The sequence below is a fragment of the Bactrocera dorsalis genome, chromosome 5, assembly GCF_023373825.1.
Source record: "Bactrocera dorsalis isolate Fly_Bdor chromosome 5, ASM2337382v1, whole genome shotgun sequence".
NCBI classification, from domain to species: domain Eukaryota; kingdom Metazoa; phylum Arthropoda; class Insecta; order Diptera; family Tephritidae; genus Bactrocera; species Bactrocera dorsalis.
This window is the reverse complement of record NC_064307.1, coordinates 42,158,254-42,170,370: the sequence shown is the minus strand read 5'-3', so window position 1 is coordinate 42,170,370 and position 12,117 is coordinate 42,158,254. Positions and strand designations below refer to the sequence as shown.

The 12,117-nt window shown below is 35.0% G+C and overlaps 1 protein-coding gene across 1 annotated transcript; it reads right to left on the bottom strand.

Moving 5' to 3' along the window:
* Positions 1 to 369: 369 nt before the first annotated feature.
* Positions 370 to 5,180, bottom strand: LOC105229056 (glycoprotein-N-acetylgalactosamine 3-beta-galactosyltransferase 1). Its single transcript, XM_029551476.2, has 5 exons — positions 4,983 to 5,180; positions 4,440 to 4,897; positions 4,274 to 4,370; positions 1,123 to 1,395; positions 370 to 703 (listed from the first exon to the last, which is right to left on the bottom strand). Exons 1-5 carry the CDS (start codon positions 5,070 to 5,072, stop codon positions 497 to 499), a joined length of 1,125 nt encoding a protein of 374 aa, XP_029407336.2. The 5' UTR covers positions 5,073 to 5,180; the 3' UTR covers positions 370 to 496.
* Positions 5,181 to 12,117: the final 6,937 nt, after the last annotated feature.

Here is a 12,117-nt window from a genome sequence, read left to right as displayed (position 1 = left end):
GCTTGTGGTTTTGATAAAAATAAATCATCGTAGGTCTTTTCCAACATTCGCAATGATTACGCACACAAAATTCTGTTCGAAATACAAAATTTTACACAAATTCTTACTTCGATATTTTTATCCATTATAAAAATCGCAACACACTACTGAGGTGTACCGACTTAAGCAGCTGCTATAGACAAACTGGTTGACAGATCGCGCCCATATTTGGCAAAGTAATTAAGAACAATCTTACCAACTAAGAAAAATACATTTTTTTGAAATAACATTTGCCCGGTGAAATTAATTACAATTTCCTGGTGCATTTTTGTCCCAATTAAACAACGAAAAACCTTTTTTTCATAATACAAAATTGAAAACACACTTCAATCCTTTGAATAATACATTATTTACATATTCACACGATTATAATAAGGTACAAAAAGGTATACAAAATTGACAGCTGCTAATTGTTCTTATAGCTATTTTACTTCGGATTAACTAAACGACTTTGCAATTAATCCTCATCCTTGAAAATGTTATTGGACAATTCGTGCTGCCATTTCTTCATCAGCGCCGACATGTTGGCTTTCGCAGGCAGAGTGTGCGCCACATTGCCCACACCGAAGGGACGCAGTTCATAGAGGAAATATTCCAAAACGTAGAACTCCTTCGGCTTAATGTAATGAAACGAAATGGCGCTGCGCGAACAACACTGCAAATTCTGAAATTTAAATGCGAAAAGAAAGCAAAATAAAATAGAAAAAAATCTCATTAAAAAGAAAAGATAAAAGCACTTCCTTCAAATGTTCTTATAAACACACACACACACCGAGAGACAAATTAAGCAGTTGAAGTTTATATAAAGCTTGCCAGAGTAAATAAAAGCAATTTGGCAAATCTAACAAAATTAAACGAGCAATAAAAATAACAAGCGAGTAAGTAATTAATCTCCATTCGACAGCCGACAGTCGACAGTTGCAATTTCTTGCTCCACTACTCGTGCCAACTCTGCCACCCAACAGCTCCACTACACCTAACCTCACACTAAACTATGCCAGCACACTTTCGCATTCGCACTCACACACGGCACACTCTCTCCCTCCCCACTCGCTGTGTATATGTTTCGTGTGTCCAACTGACCTTATCGCGTTTGTAGAACAGGTATAATGGATACCATTCCGACGTATCGACAGGTATCAGATGTATCGGCGCCAATGGATGGAAGCGTTCGGCGCCCTCAACGTCGCGCGCATCGCCCGCCACAACGCCAGCATTCTGCAAACAAATGCCCATCTCTTTGTCCTCGGAGAGTTGATTTTGCGAGCACGCCGAGCTGTTGGCGGCAGCGACCTCGGCGAAGCGACGCAACGCGGCACGGCTGAGCACGTAACCGGCACCACCAGACATGTAACCCTAATTTTGCCAACCAAAAAAAAAAAAAGAAATGTACAAAAACAATAAAAATCAACAGCAACAACAACAAAGCATTACAAAAATATAGAGTACAGATGAAAATGAAATAAAGGAATCAGTATAAAAGCAAATGCCAAATTTGTGCAAATATGTGAATATTGCGCGCGACAGCAAATATTGTGCGAGTATACATTTGCTTAACATACTCTACATACAGTCATACAAATATATATACACACATATATATCTATACAAAATATAACGATGTATGTGTCAGGACGCGCGCTTGACTCACGCGTGCCGTGAGAGTGTGGGAATGGCCGCTGGGTGGTGGCTGGCAATCCGTTGCTCGTGCAGTTAATGTTGTATGCGTTTAACGGTGATTTTTGGGAATGTCTGCAGGTACCGCTATGCTAGCAATTTTGGTTATGTTAGACAAATAAGTAAATGTATGTATGTGCGTGTGTGTTGGTGTGTGATTGTGTTGCTTGGTTGTGTGATGGCGTTTGCCAAGCAAATATTTGCCATTGGGTCACACGCTGTACACGGAGCAATTTGAACAACACACGAATCCTTTACGTTCCTTTATTTGTGGTGCATGTGAGACGCCTGGGCAACGTACGGTAAATACAATTTACAATTCATATTTTCGAATTTTGTGAAATTGAGCACCAACTTCAAGCAAGTTAGTGGATTTTCAGTTTGAACGTTTATTTAGGAGAACCTTATACAAACTAAGTATTATTCAATCATCCATTTTGAAACGGCAACATTTTACTGTCTTCCTTGTATCTTTTGTGCCTTATTCTTCTTTATTGGCGTAGACACTGCTTACGCGGCCCCAAGCCGAGTTTACAACAGCGTGCCGGTCGTTCTTCCTTTTCGCTGTTTGGCGCCAATTGGAGATTCCAAGTATAGCCAGGTCCTTCTGCACCTAATTTTTCCTACGGAATGTAGGTCTTTCCTCTGCTTTCCCCGATGAGTATTTTCATACATTCGGCCGACATAACCTAGCCAGAGTAACCACTGTCTCTTAATTCGCTGAACTATGTCAATGTCGTCGTATATTTCGTACAGTTCATCGTTCTATCGGCAGCGGTATTCGCCGTTGCATCCGCAGAACTGTTCTCACGTAAACTCATAAGATAATTTCGTCTCTCTTGGAACCAGCGTTAACACCAACCGTTGTTGCCTTGAAATCTAACGCAGCATAACTCTTGCTTGGCGCTACTTCGGACTGAGTAGGCCATTGAGAAGTAAATTTCTCTCTCGACAAACAAAGACCAAATTCTACAAGTCACTCATAGACCCGGACGATCTATATTTCCAACAATATGGTATGCCGCCTCATATTCATCTCTAAACATGGACCCATGCGTGCAAAGTTTCGCGGCTCATTAATTTCGACAAATGGCCCACTTAAATAGCTGCCAAGATCATGAGGATTAACGCCCCTTTGTTCTAAGGTTAAGTTAAATCAAAGGCATTTTGGAATATAACAGATAGCGTAATCTTTTCTATCTCTCGACAATCCCATTTACGCTACCGGTGTTTTGGTGGTTAATGTTACCGCTTTTGGTATGGCGACGAGTTTCAAATGGAGTGATAGTTTTTGTACAGACAATACTTAACTGTCAGTTAGGTGAGGTTAATCTGGTAAGCCAATAAGGCCTTTGCGTTACCAGATGGAGTTCATTTACTAGGTCTATAATGAGTAGTCATTCTTTAGCATGCCTCCACTTGACGCGAATTTTAACAGACTCTATGGCCTCACTATCGATATCTTCTCTAGTGTATCATACTGTGGGGACCTTGCTTACAGTGTAGGCTCACCAATGCGGGACAAGTGCACAAGAGATGCTCCATTGTTTCCCTGGTGTCTTGCTCTAGACATTTCCTCCAGTCTTCTCGATCTGTCAGCCCCATTCTGTGGGCTTGTGTCGCTACCAGACAGTGACCAGTTAGTATTGCGATCATGTTCCTACAATCTCTTCTATTGAGTGCCAATAGGAATTTTGTGAACTTCCGATCTATCGTTTCGCACCCAGGTAACTTTTTCAATTGGATTCTGACTTTCTTTACCATGCTTCTGTTCAGATCGTCGTATAGACAATGCATGGCTTTCCCAGTGTTGATCACGTTTTCGGGTATTATTTTTGGCAATATCGTCCACTATTTCATTGCCCTCGATGCCTTTGTGGCCTGGCACCCAGTAGAAGTAAAGCTTCTTGCTTCTGCCCACGCTTTCTACTGCTGTCCTGCTACCTAAAACAGTTCTGGCCGTGATACGAGGTTACTGTATTGATTGCTGTTTGGCTGTCAACATAGATGTTGACTCTGTAATTGCCTGCAGGTGCATTAGAAGCCAGCTCCGCGTCTTTGAAAAGTAGGATCATACAGTCGGTGTTTGCTAAAACGCTATTAGGCACCGACCTCTATATGTAAATTCTCTTGTCAGTAGTCGTTCCGGTAGGTGACAGATTTAGTTCCAGTTCAATGGCCGCCGTAGGAGTTGTTCTTAAAGCTCCCGTTATGCAAAAAGCAGCGAGCTTCTGGACCCTTTCCATTAACATCCTCTATGTGGTTTTCCGTACGCCTGTCCACCATAAGTTAAGTCCTGAACTATTTTGATGTCGTCACTAATTTATGTGAAATGTTCCATTTTATAAGATATTAACCGTTTTATGGTATTTAAACCTTCCTCAGTATCTTTCTTCCACAAAGTCTGCCTATTCGAGCTTGTGATCTACACCATATGTTAAGAATCGTCGCTGTGGGACAATCTTGTAATCACATATAAGGAAGTGAGGTTCACGATACAAACTTTTCAATCCCTTTTTGTAAAAGAAAAAACAAAATTAGACACACAACGATTTACCTGCTTAACAAATGGATGAAATTTACAGCCGAAATAAACTGGAGCATCTGGAGAAAATTGATACAAGAACGCACGCAAATTCTCCATAATAAAGTAACTGAAAGTTAACAGTAAAGTAAAAAATGTGAAAACAAAGCGGGCGCAGAGCGAGTAAAGAGCAACGCACCTATCATCGTCGGCTTTGAGAAACCAATCCGCCTCATCGGCATGATGTTCGTAAATATACATGAAGGCCGCGCGTGTCTTGTACCACAAATAATCACGACCCTCGGGCACATCCAAGACCACAGTATCCAAGAAACTATCCGCTTTGGTGCTCATGAAAAGCAACTTATTGCAGCGTTTACCCCACGTGTTCCTAATATGAACCGCACGCTTCAAATGGTTCTCCGGCATGGTCATAATCCAGCACAGCACACGAGTATTATTGAACAAAAACTCCGGAAGTGTATCGGCATCCTGCGCCGACGTCCGCGTCAGCGGCTGTGTGGAATTTGTGTAATTTAGCCGCGCATTGTTGCTCAGTTGCTGCAGCTTGACGTAATCCCAGAAGTCCGTCAGACGTACGCCAACAATCAAGCCAATCAGCAAGCACACGACGTTTCTAAAGAACATATTTGGGAACTTGTTTTCCCAATCACAGTGTGATTATTATTAAAGGTGTAAATAATAAATCTTCACAAAATTTGAGTAAAAACTGGATGCTCACTTTCACTCTCCAGTGCAGCGCAATCTTTTTGAGTTTAACACCTACGTAAACAACAGCAGCAGTGAAGACGTAAGTCCAGCCACCTTTCATTCACATTATTTCAACGACCGACAGCACAACATTACATCCGAGAGCCACAAAGCGCGCCAATACGATCGAACTAACTTGTGGTCCAGCTGAAAGTCAACTGAGTCATTTGTATATGATCATCTCAAGTATGGTATTTCGTCTTAAAGTTTTTGTTCGCTCTTCAGCATGCCGCGCTCTCTGAGCCTATCATTGTGATCGACAGCTGGGAGCGCACTCTTAGCTTTGAACTTGAAAGGCCTAAAAATATCAGCGCGTCACATTCCAAAACAAACCAAAGCTTGGCCAAAAATTATGGACTGAAATGGAATGGCATGGAAGAGTAAGCAGCATTGACAATGTGCTGCTCAAAAGCAAATAATAAACAAATAACATATCGCTGGTCGTTACTCGCTGCTTCGCCCGCAAAGTTTATTTGGCGTTTCAAGCGACGTTGAGCCAAAAACCGGTTCGTCTCAGTGTCGAATTTGAATATATGTAAATAATATAAAGCAAGAGCATGCTCAATGGGAATTGAATTCTGACTAAAACTGTATAACCAATCTTTTCGAAAAATTAGTATGCGATATCAGCTGATGACTAATGGCTATTATGAGCTCGGCCAAAATCGCTAAGACGACGCTACAAAGTAAATTGAAAAGGTACATCAAAAGAAACTATTCGCATAATATTTGATATGTCTGTCAGTCGTTTCTTCTTTTCGCTATTTGCGAAAGCCTGGGGCTAAACAGAGGAAGCTTCAGTGGAGCCACTCGGATATATACGGTTTAAGCGTTCCCTGAAGTTTATTTCAGCGTCCATTCACCAGAGGTGCGGCTGCGGGCGTCGGTCTTGAAACAAGCGGTTCACTATATGAATGTGTATAAAACCTCACAAGGCGAGTAGTACCTAGTGAAGTTCTGCGCTTGGTTTGGGACCCGCCACGTAGAAACCACTCTCAATGAAAAGGAAAACAGTCGGTTATGTAGTATAATATATCGGGCGAAAGACTGTCAACTAGTGAGACTGAAGTAGCAAAATTATATCAGGCTTGCAATTCTGCCGTGGTCAGTCACACATATCAATCTAAGCATGAAGTAACTCCTTGCTAGAGATAAGGAACCGAGACATTCCTTTACTAGTTTCGAGCTCACAGCTAAGAAAATATAGCAGCCGTACTGAGAGTGTACATGAAGACCGTGAAGAGTCGATTCGACACCGTTCGCAGCAACTCGAAGACTGAGATATGGCACGACTTGGCACATTTTACGTTGAGATCTTAAATTGAAAGCGTTCAAACAACAGCTTTGCAAGAACTGAAGTTGCCGGATCTTCTACAGCGACATCGCTTTGCTCTATGGGCTAAGTTTCAAGAAGATCCGACGCTTTCGAGCCAAATCTTGTTCAGCGATGAGGCCCATTTCTGGCTAAATGGGTATGTAAACTGAGAGTTGTCATTTAATATAGAAAAAAACGGTTTGGTGTGGTTTGTGGATATTTTCAAAAATGATGTCGATGAAAACGTAACCGTCAATGGTGATCGTTTACGCGCCATGATTACCGACTATTTGATGCCTGAAATTGCAGCTCGTGATCTCGGCGACATTTGGTTTCAACAAGACGGCACCACTTCCCACACATCGCGTCAATCAATGGATTTATTGAAAGAACATTTCGGTGAGCAGATAATTTCACGCTTTGGGCCGGTCGATTGGCTACCAAAATTGTGTGATATTATACTGTTAGACATTTTCTTGTGAGGATATGTAGTCTAAAGTCTATGCGGACAATCCGGCTTAGATTCAGGCCTTGGAGCAGAACATCCCGCGTGTAAATCGCCAGTTACCAGTCCAAATGCTTGAACAACCCATCGAAAATTGGACTCAAGGGATATACCATCTGAGACGTAGCCGCGGTCAACATTTGAAAGAGGTCTTCTAAACATATATGCCGAACAATGTTCTCTCAAATAATAATAAAAATTTCTCATTAAATTCAAGTTTCTATGTTTTTTCTTAAGGGAGTATTCTACGAGTACTCTAGAAATCAAATTTTGGGCAGTTTTTTGAATTTTATTAAAAAGAAAACCCAAAAAAATTTTAGAAAAAAATATTAAAAATTAAAATAATTAGAGGGGGAGAGACAGGTGTAAAAAAAAATGGCGCATCCTGGTGACATTGATCCTGACTCTCCTGGTGGTCTGAAAAAAATCAAAAGAAATTCTTTATCAGTAAGGATGCTGTTATGGTCCCTACCTCAGGGAACACGAAAAAATTTTTTTTTGAAAAATGGCGACTGCCTGAAAATAAAAATCATTTTTTACGTTTTTTTTTTGAAATTACTGAATTTTTTAAAAATATTAAAACACAGGATTAACGGTTATATAAAGATAAAGGATAAAGGATTATATAAAGAAGGTTCACACAAAATTTAAAGTAAATCGGTTGTATAGAACTTGAGATAATGCCGGTACCTTTGGAGGATATGTTCTTAAGGGTCTAAACTTTAAATATGTGAAAAAAAATAAAAAACGAATTTTTAAAAATTCTGGAGTAGAATCTTCTTCTTCTTTACTGGCGTACAACAGCGCGCCAGTCGTTTCTTCTCTTCGCTACGTGGCGTCAATTGGATATTCCAAGCGAAGCCAGGTCCTTCTCCACTTGGCCCTTCCACCGGAGTGGAGGTCTTCCTCTTCCTCTGCTTCCCGCGACGGGTACTGCGTCGAAAACTTTCAGAGCTTGAGTGTTTTCATCCATCCGGACAACATGACCTAACCAGCGTAGCCGCTGTCTTTTAATTCGCTGAATCGTATATCTCGTACAGCTCATCGTTCCATCGAATGCGATATTCGCCGTGGCCAACGCGCAAAGGACCATAAATCTTTCGCAGAACCTTTCTCTCGAAAACTCGTAACGTCGACTCATCAGTTGTTGTCATCGTCCAAGCCTCTGCACCATATAGCAGGACGGGAATTATGAGCGACTTATAGAGTTCGGCTTTTGTTCGTCGAGAGAGAATTAGAGTAGAATATTAATTAATATTAAAAAAAAGAGGGAATCTTTACATATATGCAAGACTACATAATTGTCTACAAAAATTAAAATTTCTTATGAACCTATATTGTCATTCCATATTTAAAAAATTAATTCGCAAAAAAGTCATTTTTATACCATGAAACCCTAAAACCCTACCCCCCTTAAAAAAATCAATTTCGCGAAGAACCATACTTCAAATATTGAAATTTTACCCACCAAAAGATTGAAAGGCAATTTCTATTCATTAAATTTATCCATATTAAATATATTTATTAGATATTTAATTTTGTTAATGTTATACACATTTCAATATTCATTATTTTTAATGCTTTTATATTGATTTTATTAATTTTTAATATTAAGCTAATTCCTTATTACACATTATTAAAATATTTTTGTATTTTTAATATTAATTGTTATTATATTTTTTAGTATTTTTAAGATTAACATTTCATCAGACATTTATACTGGTTCACATATGCACATTCATTTCATATACTATTTCATTCTCTGTGATTTTAATAATTTTGTTTGTTTGTTGTTGTTTTTGTTTTTACATTTTATATTGCTTTGCGCACTTGGCTCGCTGTTTAGCTTCTTTCTTCTTATTTATTTTTATGCATTTATATTTTGTTTTTATTTAAATATTTTTTGTTTGCTATAGAAAAATGTAATAAACTGTTTGTAAGTTGACTTGTTGTTGTTTTCATTTTTGTTCTACTAATTTTACTGTATTTATACTTTCATTTGCATATAACTTTACTAATTTTGTTAGAATTATTTATTTTTATTTGTTGTTGTTTGCTACTATGTTTTTATCACTTACATATAAGTATATAATCGTATATAGTATTTTTTATATATTTCATATATATTTTTTATTTATATTTCGTACATTTTTCATTTCTATTTCGTATATAATATTTTTCATTTATATATTTAATTAATATTTTTGTTTATATTTATTTTGTTGTTGTGTATGTACTTCTGCGTTTTTTCTGCTTCGTTTGCATTTATTTTTGTTTTGTTTAAATGCGTTTCAATAAGTGCACTTGCCAATTTGTTGTTGTTCGCATTGCCTAAGCTATTCTTTTGTTAGCTTTGCTGAATTCTAACCAAATAAATTGTATGTGTGTATGTGTTTATGTAAAATTGTTCAGCGGTAATTAATGATTAGTTGTTGTAACTGAACAAAATATGTATTTTTTGATATTTTTGCAAATACGAGAATTTTTACAACTACTCTGCTAATATAACATAGTAAGTGTGTATGTGTATTTTGTGCCTTTTTTAAAAAATTATTAAAAATTTTTATTACAACAAAAGAGATAAAACTTTGTTGGCAGTTCCAAAATAATTATAATTTTAGTTCCTAAAAAAGTAAACTTCACTTCTTGGTTTTTGATAGAAAAAAATGAAAGTTTATATTTTGGCTGACCCTGTATACAACACATTTTTTTTTGTAAATTTATGCCATAAATATTGTTATTTATGTTTCTGAGGCCACGTAACACAAGTATGATACTAATATTTATCTAAAACATACGCTAGGTGGCGCTGTGGTGCAAATTTTTCTGTATTTTAGGATCATTAATATTTGGTCACACTGTATGCATGAAAAATTTACAAAAAAATCGAACAACAAATATTGTTATTTCTTGCTTGGGGGACATAAAATTCATTTGCGAGGCTTATTTTTATCTGAAACATACGCTAGATGGCGGTACACTGTGATTTTTTTCTGTTTTTCAAGAGTTTTGATACTTGGTGACCCTGTATATAGGAAAAATTTAGAAAGAATCGAACCATTAATACATTTATTGCTCTCTTTTTGGTCGCGAAATTCGTTTTTTCGGCTTATTTTTGAATAAAACATACGCTAGATGACGCTGTGTAGCAATTTTTGCCATATTTTATGATTTTTCAAATACTACTTTCTACTTTTGTTAGGACTGAATAATAGATTTGTAGACCCATTTTACTGCATACAGATGTTGTATTACAATTCATAACCTTACTTTTGTTAGCAAAATTTAGTACAACCGTTGGCATTTTTTTAGTTTTTCTGTATATGGGTGCTCCAACTTCAAATAAAAAGTATTAAGGTTTAAAAATTCTTCTCATAACTCTTTCTATTATTATTTTTTATGTCACAGGTGTGAATATAAACTTTCATTTCTTTTTTTCAGCAAATACTTTTGCAACTTTGTAATACAAATTATACTAAAATAAAAATATTTTTTTTTTTACAATATGTATGTATAACATGCAATTTTCAAGAGTAAACACATACATTTTTATAATTACACTCTTTTTTGTTTTACGCTTTAATTCACTTTTGTTATTAAAGAAAAATTATTCAATTTTTAAGAATTTTTATTTTCACTTCAATTCATGAAATTTAGTTATTGTTTTTTATAGCTAAACAGATTCTAAATATATTGAAATTAATAAAAAAAATATTCACTTGAACAATTATTTTTAAATAAACTATTTTCAAACCAACGAATTGCCACCATAATATTATATATGTATTTACCGTATATAATTTCATCAACACTTGCATAACATTAATAATAAATTTAGCACAAATTTTACAGATCTCCATTGTTTTTGCTATTTTCTAGGCATTAAACAAAATAACAAATATAATAATTACAATAATAAAAAGTAAACAAATTAAATAAATGTTATGGGAAATTCATTTATGCACACAGCCTTAGACACTATTTATTTAATTTATAGAATATAAATTATGTAATGCGAAAATGAAAGTAAACAATTAAAAATTTTAATATTTCAGTATTTAGAGAAAATATTATAAAAACAAAAATTTGCATTAAAAATCATTTGTTTTTTATTAAATTATTGGTTTTTTATTGAATTATTTTTTTTTTAAATTAAATTATTATAATATTTTTTAATGAAATTATTAGTTTTTAATTAATTTATTTTTTTTTTAATTAAATTATATATTGTTTTATTTAAATTAATATTTTTTAATTAAATTTATATTTTTTTAAATTAAATCATATTTTTTTAATTAAATTATTTTTTTTTTAGTGAAATTATTATTTTTTAATTATTATTATTTTTTATTAAATTGTTATTTTTTTATTATTAAATAAAATATTTCTCTTTTTGCTAAAATATTAAAAAAAAATATTTACTGTAAAAAAAAACAAAAAAGTGCAAATAATAAATTTCAGCACCAAACAAAAATGATATTATTTTATTAATTATTTATTTTTTCCAAAATTAATTAATTTTTTTTAATTTTTCCAAAATTAATTAATTATTTTTTTTCTAATTTTTCCAAAATTAATTAATTATTTTTTTTTTTAATTTTTACCAAAATTATTTAAACAATATTGTATCTCTATTAACACGTTGAATTCAATTTTGTATCGCATGCTTGTGTATGTGTGTGTGTGTATGTGTATAGCGCATTTAACATAATTTATGCTTTTACATTTCAGCTACTTATTTTAAATATTTCTATAACGTATTTTTTAAGTTTTCTAAAACTCTATATTTATATGTTTGCAGTGCTTACATTTAGGAACCTAATTTTTAGAACAAACAAAAGCGAACCGCACCGCAAGCGCACTACCGACAGCTAACTCTTTTACATAAAATATGATTTTCATTTTGTTCTTGTTGTTGTAGCGTTGCTAAGCATAGCCAAAGTGGTTGTAAAGAATGCTGCTGCGCATAAGTTCGAGAAAAGTGCGCTTCTCGCTGCTTTTGTTGTTCTTGTTGTAAAAAGTTGCTTTTCCGTGCCTTGCGGTGTTTGCGGTCTCACTTTGTTGTTGCATTTATTTTGCAGTTTACAAAAAAATATAAACTATTTAACTAGCTTAACGTTGCATTAGCATTACGATATTTATCATATTTATCGATAATTATATTTATACTTTTTATGCATATATTCAGCAGTTTTTGTATTTGTATTTGTTTTTTTTGTTTGCTACTTATTTATGTATTTAGGTATGTGCTTGTATATATTAGGGTCTCTATATATTTGCGGCATG